This window comes from Dama dama, chromosome 16, assembly GCF_033118175.1.
Source record: "Dama dama isolate Ldn47 chromosome 16, ASM3311817v1, whole genome shotgun sequence".
Lineage (NCBI taxonomy): Eukaryota > Metazoa > Chordata > Mammalia > Artiodactyla > Cervidae > Dama > Dama dama.
This window is the reverse complement of record NC_083696.1, coordinates 2,047,501-2,063,778: the sequence shown is the minus strand read 5'-3', so window position 1 is coordinate 2,063,778 and position 16,278 is coordinate 2,047,501. Positions and strand designations below refer to the sequence as shown.

The following is a 16,278-nucleotide window of genomic DNA, read 5'->3' as shown; positions in this document are numbered from 1 at the left end:
AAAAGGCACCTCTCTGGCTCCCCAGGGAATGTCCTGGCCCCAAAGCGGGTCAAGACCTTCCATCAGCAAACCAGTCTCGGCTTTGAGCATTGCTAACACAGAAGATTCACTAACATTTGAACCTGAGCGTTGCATCCCCAGGCTGCCAGAAGATGACAACAAGCACTTCCTGACTGTCCTGTGACGCTGTGTGTGACCTCGTCAGCATGCAAATATCAGCTCCAGAGTGTTTATCTCACGCTGAACTTCACAGTCTAGACCTGGCTATTAGAGTGTGGCTATCAGGCGCCCACGTGCACTCACGCTTGGGTTCCAGTGCTTGATCTCAGTTATTTACTATTTGCTTACCAACACTTGGGTTTTATGGCCCAAGAGAAATAGGTAATATTAACATTCTGATCGTGGATATGATATAAATACAATGCTCACTAACTGTTTACCAGTATTTTATGGAGTCTTGCACCATATATCACTTTAATATACAAATCCAATTTTAAGTGTTTGTTAAATTAGCCACACTTCTCTGGAAGGTAATAGATACCTTCTTTGGAAGATACATGCGTGCGTGCTAAGTCACTCAGTAGTGTCTGACTCTTTGTGACCCTATGGAACGTAGCCCGCCAGGCTTCTCTGTCCATGGGATTCTCCAGGCAGGAATACTGGAGTGGGTTGCCATGTTCTCCTTCAGGGGATCTTTCCAACCCAGGGATTGAACCTGTTTCTTAACGTCTCCTGCTTGGCAACTGCACAGTAAATTTGGGTGCTATAAAATTGAATTTGCTGTAACAAAATCAGAGTGGCTGTCTTCAATTACTTTCATTGGACTAAGAGAGTCATGGTTCAAGTTAAGTGGACCATTTAAGGCATTGACAGGCTCCTAGGACTTCCGTGGTGGTCCAGTGGTTAAGAATCCGCCTGCCAAAGCAGGGGACACAGGTTCCATCCCTGGTCTGGAAAGATTCTACTCGTTGTTGGGGAACTAAGCCCATGTGCCACAACTACTGAAGCCCACAGACTCTGGAGCTGTGCTCTGCAACAAGAGGAGCCACTGCAATAAGAAACCCAGGCACCGCGATCAAGAGTAGCCCTCGCTCATCGCAACTAGAGAAAGCCCACACCAGCAACCAAAGATAAAAATAATTTTTTTTAAAAAAAGGAATTAAGGTATTGGCAGAGTCCTAATGCATTTCCTGATGTTCAAATATCTGCCTCGGGCAATAAGTGAACTAAGCCAATCAAACAAGGCAGACTGGGTCCCAAGTATGGTTCAAGTGTGCTAATTATTATTATTTTTGCCATTCTCTTAAAAATGGGCATTTTGAACAGTGTGGCTTAAAATTCCACTAAGTTAATTCCGCTTTCATTTTGTTCTCAACGGAAATCTAGATGTAAGAAGCAAACAGCTTTGCTCTTCACTTTTTTTAAAATACTCTGTTAAGGTATCTACATTAGCTTAAATTATCTACATTAGCTTAGATTTATGCCCTTGGAAGCAAGTCTGATGCCAGGAATCCTGCGGGAGGGAACAAGAAGGAAAGGGGGGAATCGGCTTTCACCAGTGGAAACCGTGGAGGTCAGTGGCAGTAAGTCTCACCACTGGTCAGCAGAGTCAGGGTTCCAACTGAGGACATCAGAGTCCAGAATACTCGCTCTTAAAGCCCTGGGCATTCCCTGTGTGGGAGTCCTTGGCTATAAGGAAGGAAACCTGTTGTCATAATATGTAGAGAAGGTCTCGCCCACTTCCTAGGCATCCAATTAGATCCAGAGAAGTTTCATCTTTTCCCTCATTAAAGAATCCACACGGATAACCCCAGATGAACATGGGAGCAGACTTGTCCTCTACTGCAGATCACACAGAATTCTGTTTGACATCAACAATGCTTTGCGGGAAGTTCAGGGTTTATGAGCCCAAGTCACTCGTTCTCCTTGCTTGGCCCTGCAGTAAGCTTTTCTCTGATCAAAACAAAACCAAAACAATACTTTTCTGTACAGATATCATCTCATATCGCCCCTTCCCTCTCGTGTGGCAGACATGGTCATCTTGAGCAAAGCACCTCCTCGCACACCAACATCTACCTCCTGCTCCCCCAGGGGCCCAGTTCTCTGAGCTCCTGACCGCCATCCACACCGCCGCCCTGGGAACCCTGAAGTCACTCCTGATTCCTCCCACTTCCTCACACTCCCGTCATCTGGGTATGCCCATGTTCCTCCTCACGGTTTTCCTTCCCATTTTACTGAATTGAGATGCCAAAAATCGGTAAGACACATGGTTCTTTCCTGTGTTGCTAATAAAGAAGTTGCCACTTAAGCCATGTTGAGGTGCTTCCTTATTACCCAGAAGTTCTTTCCTCTACATCCTGAAAAAAAGCCCTTTGGAACTATTTAGGCATAGATAATTATCAATACTATGTGGAGGGAAACAGTGTGTGTGTGCGAGCTTACTTATGTCTGACTGTTTGCATCCCCATGGACTATAGCCTGCCAGGCTCCTCTGTCCATAGGATTCTCCAGGCAAGAGTACCAGTGTGGGTAGACATGCTCTTCTCCAGGGGATGTTCCCGACCCAGGAATCAAACCTGAGTCTCCTGTGTTGCAGGCAGGTTCTTTACCACCTGAGCCACCGGGGAAACCCAAAGGAAAACAGAGGAGCCAATAACCAGAACCAGCTTTCAGAAGTGCGGACATGACCTTAGACTCCCCCAGCCCAGTGGACCCTTCAGCTAAATGCAGCCTCACAAGTACCTGGTGGAACCAGCCCAAGACCCACTCAGCCAACCCACAGAATCTAGAGAAATAATGAATCGCTGTCATCATAAGTGAAAGTCGCTCAGTAGTGTCCAACTCTTTGCGACCCCATGGACTATACAGTCCATGAAATTCTCCAGGCCAGAATACTGGAGTGGGTAGCCTTTTCCTTACTCCAGGGGATCCTCCCAACCCAGGGATCGAACCCAGTTCTCCCGAGTTTCAGGAGGGTTCTTTACCAGCTGAGCCTTCAGGGAAGCTCAAAGGCTGGCATGTCAAGAGTCGTAAGCTCCTCTTGTCGTAAGCACCTCGTTTTTAGATAATGCTCTTTGCATAGTAACAGGTCATTGAAACCGGTAGCTCAGCTATGCGTGGGTTGTCTCCCTTTCTGGGTCCATAAACGAATTGGCTGTTGTTTTACAAAAGCATATGGAACTGAAGAACATACCCACTAAAAGCAAATGCATATAGGAGCCCACTTCAACTCTGAATCACAGCAGAATCATTTCAAGGACATTTACACAGCAATTAAAATCACCATGTGCAGTGCCAGCCATGCACCCCCTCAACTGGAGAGACGGTAAAGCTAGTGGCTGTGGTCAGGTTCACTGGGACAACAAATGAATCCACAACACGACGGCCAAGAGGCATCAGCCTAAGACGCGTGGCTGTCTTGGAGCCGGGAAGACGGGCGAACGCTCGTCACAGAACCAGTGACGCGGAGCAGCTCTCCAGCCCACCTGCCGCCCTGCGTGCCGTTGCCTGGGCGACCCAGCGGCCTCAGGATGGGCCTCTCCTCTGCTATTTCCACCCGTGCTCCATTTTCAGCCCATACAGTTCGTTCTGTCGTTAGCAGGGATTCTCAAGTGCACGTCTGTTCATTTCACTTCCCTGCTGAGGTCAGGAGCCCCAAGAATACAGGTGTCTCACCTGCCCTCCCAGACCGCCACCTGCACCCCACTTTCCCTCCACAGATACTGTGTCCTCCTCACTCTTTGCGGCCGTGCTAATGGAGAGACACGGGTGCATCTGAAAGTCAAAGAGGTGACTGGCTGCCCTCCTGGAATTGTTGACGAAGGTGGGTGTTGATGCTGGTGGAATTGGGAATGACAGCAGGCTTGGGCTAGACCAGAGAACAGAGCCCATTTCCCGGGTGAGGACAGTCACGATCCTGTGGTCCCTGCGTCCTGTTCACTGGCACGTTCTGGCACTCCACTGGCAGACATTCACATGTGGCTCATCTGTTATCTCCAGCACACGAAGCTTTGCCCGGCCACCAGACACATATAAATTCATCAACAGATGCCCTCATTCAAGCCTGACAGTCTGTGGGTGGAGAACTCTGTGTGTATTTGAGTTTGTTCACTGAAGGGTCAGGAAGACCTTGTACCATAGGCCATTTACAAACACACTTGCAGGACTTCACTGGTGGTGCAGTGGATAAGAATCTGCCTGCCAACGCGGGTGACCCAAGTTCGATCCCTGGTCCAGGAAGATTTCACATGCCGCAGAGCAACTAAGCCAGCAAGCTGCAGCTCCTGAAGCCTATGCGCCTGGAGCCCTGCTCTGCAGGAGCAGAAGCCACTGCGATGAGAAGCCTGAGCACCACAGCGAAGAGCGGCCCCCACTCGCCGCGACCAGAGAGAGGCCACGCCCAGCAACGAAGAACTGGCGCAACCGAAAATAAATAATTTTTAAAAAATCAAATGCGTTAAAACAAAACACACACTTGCAGATTTAGGCCACACGATTCAGCAGTTCCACTTCTGGGCTCATATCCAGAGAAAACACTAATTCAAAAAGATATACACACTCCAATGTTTGAAGCCGTACTATTTACAGTAGTCAAGACATGGAAGAAATCTAAGCATCCATCATCAACAGGTGAATGGATTAAGAACAATGTGGTACATGTGTACAATGGAACAATATGGATGGAGATTTTCATGTTATCGGATTATCATATCATTATGATTATCATCATCGTATGGAACAAACATACCTAACATTATCATATTATCAGAAGTTATCTTATTAAGGTAAGCCAGAGGAAGACAAATATCATATGATATCCTTTATATGTGGAAACTTTAAAAAATGATACAAATTGACTCATTTACAAAACAGAAATAGACTCACAAACATAGAAAACAAACTCGTGGTTAGCAAACGGGCTAAGAGGAGGGAGGGATAAACTAGCAGTTTGGGGTTAAGATATGATACTTTGCTCTACAAAACAGATAAGCAGCAAGCACTGGGGACACTGAGTATAGTGTGAACTGTATACAACTGAGTATACAGTGAACTGTACTCAATATCTTGTAATAGCCTATTATAAAAAAGAATCTGAAAAAGAACATATGCACATGTATAACGGAATCACTCTGCTGTGCCCTTGAAAGTAACACAACATTGTAAATTAACCATACTTCAATTTTTAAAACTGTTTTAAAAAACTGCTTGCAGATTTAAAAGAAAACTCAGTTCTCAGTCTTACCAACAGCTGCTACTCCGCCCACCTGACACCCTTAGAATGGGGAGACGACCAAGGACTCAGGAGAGCCCCTCAACATGCTGCAGGGCGATGTCCCCACTGAGGGGCAGTCCTGGGCTTCCAGGTGGGTTTTTAAATTTCCTCCCCTCACTTTCCAGAAGGATGTTGAGATGGTTCGCACAGAATATAGATGAAAGCTTAATAAGCTAGAAGTGGAAAATCGGGAACAAGTAAATAAGGGAACACATGTATGTAGCATAAGATAGTTGCCGTGACTCGTCCTAAATCCAGGTTCCTGCAGCCAAAGGGAAGGGGTCAGCATGCAGAGCGGTTTCCATTCTCAGCAACACAGCCCAGTCCTCAGACGGGGCTAGGACCCCCTCGGGGCTCAGTTCTGAGGTTAATAGGCCACGTGGACCTTTACACAAGAGACAACGGATAACACAGAGCCCTTTTCGATGTCTGTATCTCAGCCTTTGCTAAACCAGTGCTGTTTGTTTTCTCCTAGGACTTTTAGTCTTCTATTAATAAAATAAAACGTGCTTGTGTATGCATGATAGATCTAATTTTTCTAAAATGACACATTTTTGCATTGCAGTTTATGCCATGTTGGTAATCATTCTGTTTAAAGAGTCCAAAGTATTAAATACTGTTGTCGAAACCCATTATCTTCCCAGTGATAGATTTCCAGAAGGGGAAAGGAAATGCAGATACGCTGGAAGAAATGTGCTCAATTTTAGACCAATTTTAAATGTATAATGAAAAGAAAACTACATTCCTAGTTATAAGGAACCAAAGCCAAAACAACAAAACAGTGAAAAGAGGGCACAACAAAAGCACGTAGTTACCAACCTGCACTGCAGGTGCAGCAGATGGATTCAATCACCTGTGTGTTCAGCAGCATCCAAAACCACCAAGGTGTGGGATTTCAAACGTGCACCGTTCATGCTAAATAAGAGTCATCACTGAGAATTCAGTGCCCACACGACGTGTGAAATCCCGGGGAAGGCGGCAGAGAAGAACGCTGTACAGCTCGGATCCTGTGCTGTTTCCCTCCTGGATGACCTGGCGCTTCTCTGAGTCACGTCTCCCAACCTGCACCTCGTCTGCACATGGAGACGTGCCGACCGCCCCCCTTCCCACCAGCCATCATCCTAATCACACGACTCATTTATACAAAATGTGTGTCACAGCACAAGTCAATGCGTCTGTCCCCACTAGATGGAGAGCACCCCGAGGGCAGAATCCTGTCTATCATTTCTGTGTTCTTGGTGATGCTTACCCATTCATCCAGCAGACATTTAACATTCAATGCAATCCTTAGAGACAGAGAGAGATAAAAGTAAGTAAGATGATCCTTCAGCTCAAGAAGCTACCAAAATAACAACAGAATCAAATCAGAGAAACCTTCACACCAAAAGCCAGACAGCAGGAGAAAGAGGTAGTCCAGGCTCGTCTCACCTAGGAAGAAATGTGCAAAACTCCCTAGCAATATTTAGCAAAATATACTCAGAAAGTATTTTTTTTCAGCAGTGAGGCTTTTTCAGGGCAGGCCGGCTGGGCAAAGATTGTGGCCATGAATTCAGTGTGAAGAGGGCCAGTTCAGTGGTGTCATCACTCTGAGCTCTTCCAGGGCAAGTACAGACCGAGCGAGGGCTGGGTCCCAAGGCGAGGCTTGCCCCAGGTGAACGCAAGGTGGTCCGGGGGTACGGAAGCCAGAGCTCCTTGCAGGGAGGTGACAGACGGTGGGTATGAAATAGGAACTGCAATAGGAGGGGAGCAAAGCCCAAAGGCTGGCGGCCTGCTATCAGAAAACAGTAGACTGATAACTCAAGAGCTCCCAACGCCAACAGGTTCCAGAGGGTCAGGACTCAAGCAGACCAGTTGGGAAGGAAGGAAATAGTAGGCATTCAACAGCTTTGTTGAATATTCACACAGCGGAGCCACTGCAGCACGGATTTCATAAGCTGGTCTGGAATATGTGGTCATTGTATAAACAGGTGATGTGGGCCTGTCCAGGTTGCCAAGATCTGGCCTCTACCTGCCTCCCTTGTCCCATGCTTTGTGTTGCAGTAACAGATTGTGTGTTTGGATGAACACATACACACGTGCACACACATGAACACACACACACACTTCCTCCAGCTGTCATGTCTACCTAAAATCCGCTCCCAGCTCCCTCCAGGCCAAGCCTGGCTCACTTTTGCTCCTCCCAGGCGGTCCCATAAGACCTGTGTGTATTTTTATCTCTGTACTCCCTGTGTTCCATCGCTAACATCTGACGTGCCTCCCAGGCCTGGACTCTGGGCCCCAGGTTTGCCCCTGATCTGTTCGCCTCGTTCACAGGAGGGAGCCTGTGCTCAGAAGCTCGTTCTACAGGAGCGGAGCCAGCCTGTCCAGTGTCCTTTTTGATGCCAAAGGACACCAGGGTCTTCTGGAGGAGGAATGTACCTCACCTCACCTGAAGGGGAGCAAACCCAAGGGCTGGCGGCCTGACTCAGAACAGAACGGACTGACACGCTCAAGAGCCCCCCAGGGGCGAGGACAGTTGTCACTGTCCCTTGTCAAGAAGTACTTACTTTTTTCTTTCTTCGTGAATGTTTCTCCATGTCTGTGTACTTTCTGAAAAAACAAAAGAAAGTCACACTTGAAATGTTTAAAGCTCACCAAAATAATCAAATAAAAATGTCGACCACCGTCTCAGCCTCAGGAAACACTGACCACCACAAGGAACGAGCTAACTGTCCCCAGAGGTCACAACCTCCTAGCAACATCAGCTTCCAGGAAGAGAAAGCACCCCCACCCTGGGGTTGTGGGGGGTAGTGGCTGACCCAAGGGCAGCACATTTATAGGCACCTTCTGCCCTAAGGCCTTTATATGCTCTCAGGGCAGGGTGGATGGGAACCCTAACATTTGAAAGGATTTGACAGTTGTTTAATCACATTTGCAAACACGGTTTTTTCACACAGCCCTTGAGAGGATGTGCAGAACCAGCATTCCTGCTCTCCTTGGGCTGGTAGACAACTCGGGCTCCAGACACGAGGGTTTACTCAAACGCCCAACTGATCAGCAGAACTGGGGCCAAAGCAGCCAACGTTGGGCCAATCCAGCCCAAAGTCCGGTTCCTCCCCCGTCCCCTCCCCTGCCAGCAGGGCTCCTGTCTGCCTTCCGAGTCGACAGCCACGCAGACCGGCCCCCCTGCAGCTAATACTTCCCTGGGGCCGACGCGGGCCTCCGCTGTGCGCGTTCGGACCGGCCCCCCTGAAGCAGGCCTCCCGCTGAGGAGCACCTGCCCGGTCTGCCTCCTGAGTGGTGACTGGACTCAGGCTCTCATCCACCCTGCGGACTCTTCATCCCAAGCCCCAGCTCTCTGACGAGGGAGAAAGCTCTTTAAGCAACCCAGAGACTCGGGTCAGGGTTCAACACGTGACCAGATGACAGGAAAGAACAAAACACTGATGGGCAGAGGCCCTCGTGCGAGGAGCCAGGGACACAGTGGGAGCACCATTCAACTCAGCCCAACAGCCCCGACTGTCTCTCCACCCACCACGCTGTCAGGACCATCAGCAGTGGATTAGAACCGCAGTAAAACCGGGGTAAAAAGCTTTCTATAAAGAAAGCTGAGTGCTGAAGAATTGATGCTTTTGAACTAGTGTTCAAAAGGGACTCTTGAGAGTCCCTTGGACTACAAGGAGATCCAACCAGTCCATCCTAAAGGAGATCAGTCCTGGGTGTTCATCAGAAGGACTGATGTTGAAGCTGAATCTCCAATACTTTGGCCACTTGATGCGAAGAGCTGACTCACTGGAAAAGACCCTGATGCTAGGAAAGATTGAGGGCAGGAGAAGAAGGGGACAACAGAGGATGAGCTGGTTGGATGGCATCACCAACTCAATGGACATGAGTTTGGGTAAACTCTGAGAGCTGGTGATGGACAGGGAGGCCTAGCGTGCTGCAGTCCATGGGGTTGCAGAGTCGGACACAACAGAGCGACTGAACTGAACTGAAAATCGGGAAATACCCAGCCCCGCCAGGCGTGGGGGCGGGACGCTTACCCAAGCATCCACCTGCCCACCACACCACCGGGGGTCCCCGTCCACCAACGGGACGAAGGGAGCCTTAAAGTAGAAACCCTAGCAGCGGAGGAGCCAAATTGGGCAGGAGGACACTGCTCCCGTGAAAGTGTCTCAAGTTTCCCACCCGAAGCTCCTGTGGGGGTCCTGGGGTGGGGGTGAAGGCCCGCCGGCAAGGCGGAAACCACCCAGCGCCCCGCAGTGAGATGAAAACAGATGCCTCTTGTTCTCAACGCAGTGACCCTAACAGCTCGAGGGAGAAGCCCGACACGGAGGGTTCCCGCAGGCCCACCCATAGGCCCCACACTAAGTGTGGATCTGACACAACCCTGGGGGCCCAGCCACCAGCGCAGCACAATCCCGAGGGTGGGCTTCAAACACTGCTCATCTCAGCAAGGCCTGGAGCTCAGACGGGTGCTTGGTCCGCCTTAAACACTGCAGCGACAGCCCCGTGAAGAAACACGTGGGCTCGTGTGTACACGGGTCCACGGCCCCCAAGAGCCCGACACCCCTGGCGCAGGAGACGCGGGGACGGCCGCAGGGTCCCGGGCAGGCCCAGGCCTGGCCCCCAGCAGGGCACATCTGATGCCCGCGGGCCTGGCCTCCCCTGCCCAGGCCGGTTTTCTCAGCTGACCCAGAGGCACCAAGCCCAAGCCTTCCCTTGGGGCCAAACGTGAGGAGCTGGATTGGCATACAGCTCCGATCTTCGGTCCCGCAGGCAGCCTCCTGCCCGCCCGTCTGCGGAGCCCGGGGCCGCCCCGACGACACCGGGCATCCAACACTCACAGCTCGTCCGGCGCCGTGACCCCGAGGGCCCCAGACCCACAGGGCGGTGTCTGCATCTGGCGGCAAACTCAGAAAGGGCGGACGGGACTGGAATCCACAGGCTGATAACGTGGAGCTGAGAGCACGGAGGGTTTTCACACAAATACAGCCTGAGGGCAAGCTGGGTGGGACGCGGAAATTCGCGGAGGAGTCAGGCACCATTCTGCCCCGGGGACGGACTCAAACCACCTGTCTCATCACCTCAAGGACCGGGACCGTAAGAAGAACTCTCTGCTGAAGCAGTCTGCTCCGTTCTCAGGAGCATCGACGCACGTCGGATTCCAGACGCTGGGCTCTGCAGGACGCGGGACGCACGTCAGCGCCAACATTGGACACGGGAGACACGTCGGCGCGCCGACGCTGGGCTCTTCCGGACGCAGGACGCACGTCAGCGCCAACGTTGGACACGGGAGACGCGTCAGTGCGCCGACGCTGGGCTTTTCAGGGCGCGGGATGCACGTCAGTGCCAACGTTGGACACGGGAGACACGTCAGCGCGCCGACGCCGGGCTCTTCAGGACGCCGGACACACGTCAGAGCCCCAGCGCCGGGCACTTATGCCTCAGGGAAGAACCCGGCCGTCCCCAGGCCTGAGCCCACAGGAGAGCACCGGGCCTTCTCTTCAGGCGCCCGCCTGCCCTGTCCCAGATGCCACCGGAGAGTGACGGACAGTCGCCAGACGCTCTCAGGGGACGGGATCGCAGCCCCCGCCGTCTCATCCTCCTCCCAGCCACTCCTCCACAACCAAAGACCCACACTCCGAGGGCTCCCTGTTACCCAGGTCCGGGATCTAGTAAAATCATGGCTTTGTTCACCAGGAGAGACCACTCCCCGGCACACACTGCTTTACAGAAGGAAAAGCAAGTCGAATTAAGAAAACAAACTGTGTCAGGGGTAGGGTGGGTTATCATGACCGTGGCCTGGGACCACCTCCATCTTGCACGTTTAGACCCTTGACCTCTGTGACCCCAGGAACCCAGAAAAACCCCAGTCCCCAGCGCACTCGACACAGGACGTCGCTGTGCTGTGCAACTCTCCCCAACACCAGAGGTTCCTCCACGCCTAAGATTTTGAAAATCCAAAACTGCATCACATATAAAATGAGAAGATCAAATTTCACTACAGAAAAACAGCAGATACCTGAACTGATCTGGTAACAGCAGATACCTGAACAGATACCTGAACAGAGGATGAGATGGTTGGATGGCATCACCGACTCGATGGACATGAGTTTGAGTAAACTCCGGGAGTTGGTGATGGACAGGCAGGCCTGGCCTGCTGCAGTCCGTGGGGTCACAGAGAGTCGGGCACGACTGAGCCACTGAACTGACTGAACTGAACTGGCCACATGAGGGAGAGGTGCCAGGGAAAGGGCAGGTTTCACCAGGCGGAATAAAGGAATGGAAAGTGCTCACTGTTGGACTTCACTCGGCACCTTCGGGGACTTCCAGTAAGGGAAATTCTTGAAGGCCTCCAGTCCCGCCGCCACGTAAAAATGGTTGTCTTGCAAATCCTTGGAGTTGTCCAAAAGATGTCCATTCATTGTAAATAATCTGCGAATAAAGAAAAAGCAATGGGCTGGAGATTTAAGAGCCATGACGTCAGGGCCGAGGATGGGGAGAAGGGGCACCCAGTAGCCAACACGACTGGCATGTGGACCACATAGGGAGTAAAGGGACTGATGCTCTCTGAACAAACGTAATCCAAACAGGCCGAGCCCTGAGCGGGCGGCTCTGCCAGGATTGGGCTTGCTTTCCATTTTCAGATTTTTTAATTTTTTATTTAATTTTAACTTTATTAATTTTATTTTAATAAAATAATTTTAATAATTTAAATATTATAATAATAAATACTAATTTAAATTTAATAAAATACTTTTAATAAAACAATAAAATAAAATTAATTTTATTTAATTTTAATTTTTAATTATGTACAAGTGCTGAAAGGCCCTTGAGAAGAACACTTTAAGCTGTTGGTTGTTGTTCAATTAATTTTAACTAATGACAGCTAAAATTAGTACAAATTGGCTTATAGTGTATAACAATACTTGAAAAAAACACCCTGGCATTTATTAGAAAATAATATGCCTTCTTATAAGCACTGAAAGAATAAAATATGTCTGCTTTCCATTCTGCACTCTTTCCGGCAAGTAGTAATGCACTCATTCATTCATTTAAGAAGCCATTCAGTTCGCTCAATGTTGAGCATCTGTTAGGCACAAGACAATGAGGTAGTCATTGCCTTGGATAAAAATATGAATAAGAAAGTCACTGCTTCCCCAGAGTCAAGAAGTGTACAAAACTTGGAAGCCAAGTAGGACCAGAGAAGGGCAAAGGGCCAGTGTTCTGAGGAGAGAAAGACCAGAAGCTACTGTGGGCTTCACTGAGGTGGGAGAATGTGCAGAGGGGTGTGAGGGGTGCATAGGAGTTCCATGTGTGAAGATGGAAGCCTTTGCGGAAGCAGAAGGGGTCTCTGCAAAAATCCAGGACACAGCGGGCTGACTGCCACTGAAAGATGACACTCAGAGGACTTGAACACTGAATCTCGAGCCTGGAATTCTAAGGGGAGGAGCTCATCGCTGACTCAGAGTGAGCGGAGGTTGGAAATGTGGGGCAAGCGCTGTTTGACGGCACTCAGCTGGCTGTTACGGATGGGATGTGACCAAGGAAAAGCACCTCGTCCCGGGGAAGGAGACACAGAGCTGTCGCTGGGGTGGAGGACGTGCTTACCAACAACCACAGCAAGCACAGGAGGGGAGACAAGGAAGCAGGATATGTGGAACGGGCGGGACCCCCGGGACCTACCCCTCCCTCCATCACACACCAGCAAGCGGGGGACCAGCCTGGGGGCTGGCTCACGCACAGCGGCGGGGGCCCCCCGCCACGGAAGCGCTGATCCCGTGAGCCCAGGATGGGGCCTGAGCATGTTTCCAACCATGGCAGCTCCTGGCCCTGCTGCCATGGGTCACCTGGAGGGGCAACAAGGAGACCCCAGACAGGAGAGCGCAGTGAGACACCTTGGGAGCTGAGCACCAGGCTTCCAGGTGGGAGGCAGGGCTTGGAATTCCCTTCCCCGCCTGCTCTTCCCTTGGACGGTCAGTGCCTGTCCCCCCAGAGGGCTCACAGCTGACCAGCAGCAAGTCAGGGTGGGGCAGGCACCCTCAGCAGTGAGCGGCCCGGGGAGGCGGCAGACTGACCTGTCATAGCCTGGAGGACGGCATCCCCCCAAAGCCCGGGCTCTGGGGGTTGCACCCCAAGGCACTGGGGGTGGATGCCTGGGGAGACGCCACTGGAGGAAGTGCTGGGACAGATGGAGCAGGAGCTTGAACAAGGAAAACTTTATAAAGTAAGGGAACTGAGAAATGAACAATTACTTGAAAGAGACACATGTATCCCAATGTTCATTGCAGCGCTATTTACAATAGCTTAGAACATGGAAGCAACCTAGATGTCCATCAGCAGATGAATGGATACAGACGTTGTGGTACATATAGACAATGGAATATTACTCAGCCACAAAAAGGAACGCATTTGAGTCATTTCTGATGAGGTGGATGAACCTAGAACCTATTATACAGAGTGAAGTTAGAAAGAGAAAGAGAAATACCATATTCTAACGCATATATACAGAATCTAGGAAAATGGTACTGAAGAATTTACTTACAGGACAGAAGTGGAGAAACAGACATAGAGAATAGACTTATGGAACATGGAGGGGAGGAGAGGGTGAGATGTATGGAGAGAGTAACATGGAAACTCACATGACCATGTGTAAAATAGATAGACAACGGGAATTTGCTGTTTGTCTCAGGAAACCCAAACAGGGGCTCTGTATCAACCTAGAGGGGTGGGATGGGGAGGGAGACGGGAGGGAGGTTCAAAACGGAGGGGATGTGTGCACACCTATGGCTGATTGATGCTGAGGGTTGACAGAAAACAGCAAAATTCCGTAAAACAATTATCCTTCAATAAAAAATAACAAAATAAGCAATTACTGTTTGGAACATAAAACAGAGGAGCCATCCGAGGACAAAGCAGGGAATGATAACAGAACACAGAGATGGAAAGTTAGGGGGTAAAAATGAGAAGTGCCATCATGCAGACAATAGGAATCCCCAAAGAAGCTAAAACAGGAGCTGAAAGGAAGAAACACATGTAGAAACGATGAGGATTAACGTCACAGAGGGAAAGAGAGGGCAGTTGAGCTGGAAGTGCCCCCAGCAGGTGAGAAAGCAGAGAGACCAGGGTCAGGGTCACCGGCACGGCCGACCGAGCTCCACGGAGGCTGAGAGCGGAAACGGTCGGACCTCGGAGCCTCAGGACTCGGCCAGGACTGCTCAGTACCGTGCTCTCCAGCTGGGACAGGGAGACAGAGGGGGCCGGGGGACAGGCCACCCTCCCTCGTCCTGGGCTTGCTGCCCGAGCAGAGTCCACTGCTGTCTCAGCCTCACCTTCCCCTCCGGCCAAAGCCCTGCGGCCTCGACGACCTCCGCTGCCTCCCTGCGCAGACCACCAAGCTGCTGGCTACGACCTCGGGCCGTCCCTGGACTCACCTCCTCACCAAGCCCCTCCGGGCTGGTCCCTCCCTGCTCGGCCACGGACCGTCCACCCGTCTGCCCCCTCCCTCACCCCGGGCCGCCAAGCATCAGAGAAAACTGCGACCCTGCAAGGCATCCCACCGCACATCCCGGGCCCAGGCTCGTGGGGTCCCCAACTCTGCTCGGCCTCACTTCTGCTCCACTCACTCGGCTCGCTGTCCCCCGTCCACTCACGAGAGACCACCTTCCCACCTCCAGGTCCAGCGCCTTCCATCTGCTTGGGACCTTGTCCCCGTGGCCACCCCAGCCCTCTCCTCCCAAGTGCATCACTGACCACGCACACACACACACACACAGAGCAGCCTCGAGACAGCAAGGCGCCGGCCTGCAGGGCCTGCATGGTATGGACACTGGAGGCTGCTCTGGCCTCAGGCCTGGCTGCCTCCTCACAAGGACGCCAGCTGTATACAGTGGACCGTCTGCGGTTTCCCCCAGACCCCTCGCTTGTTCCCGATCGTGATTGCCAGCCCATCCCACACTCACAACACACCAAGGGTTCCTCAGACACTCCACCACATCATGACTCCTGGAAGCAGGTACTGTTCTAATTTCCAGTTTCCCAGAGGAGGAGACAGGCCTCGGGAAGCTCAGCGCCTCCCCGGCGTGACCCAGGTGCGGCCACTGCGGCCTCCTTTGTCCAAGGACTCCACCCCCACCGATGGGCCAGTCAGCCCCCCGACTTCTCCTGCCCAGCTGTAATTGCTGGCCACCCGCGGGGACGCTGGGGGCCCTGGGGACAGAGTGGGGTCACGGGACACACCTGCCTGGGTAGCCATGTTCACCACACCTCGTGAACTTCATTGAGTGAATGCACAAAAATGGTTAAAAATAAGTATGGTCCGAAGACTCCAGAAATACTGCCTGCCTGAAGAATTAAAACCAGAGTTCACGAGCCTCATGTCAGACCTCGCTGTACTGGTTAGAAGTTCTCACCGAAACCCCCACTTCCCGGGTCCCCAGGGCTGGCCGCAGGCTTACTTTCTAACGCCTCCCAGAGGGAAGACCTTCTCCCCGACCGTGGCCAGCACGCTGTTCCACTCCATCAGGCTGAATTTGGGTATAATAATCTTTACAGGTGGAATAAATAATCTTCCATTTGTGAAAACACTGCAAGGATAAAAGGAAAAGACTTTGTTAGTGCCTCACGCTCTGGGGGAAAACGCTGGGCGTTCAAGAAAAAAACACAGAACCATGGAAACCATGCAAAGCCCTGAGCTCAGAGAAGGGGGCAGAAACAGCAGGGACTCGGCCTCCTAGGGGAGAACACACCAAGGAGCAGGGCTACACTCTGTTCTTTAAAAACTGTGCCTCTGTCAAAACAGAATTCTCCTACACTGTTGGTGGGAATGAAAACTGATACAGCCACTTGGGAGACCAGTATGTAGGTTTCTTAAAAAACTAAGAATAGGATTTCCACATGACCCAGCAATCCCACTACTGGGCACATACCCAGAGAAAATCATAATGCAAAAAGATGCATGCACCCCAGTGTCCACTGCAGCCCTATTTACAACAGCCAGGACGTGGAAGCGACCTGGACGCCCA

At 51.2% G+C, this 16,278-nt stretch overlaps 1 protein-coding gene across 1 annotated transcript in view; it reads right to left on the bottom strand.

Annotated features, from left to right (window-relative positions):
* Nucleotides 1–16,278, bottom strand: part of DCDC2C (doublecortin domain containing 2C) — a 49,669-nt gene that overhangs the window by 17,172 nt on the left and 16,219 nt on the right. The window contains exons 4-6 of the mRNA XM_061163225.1: nt 15,712–15,840; nt 11,552–11,689; nt 7,819–7,861 (exon numbers count right to left, since the gene is read on the bottom strand). Of these exons, the coding sequence (XP_061019208.1) occupies nt 7,819–7,861; nt 11,552–11,689; nt 15,712–15,840 (310 nt within the window). The remainder of the gene's footprint in view (nt 1–7,818; nt 7,862–11,551; nt 11,690–15,711; nt 15,841–16,278) is intronic.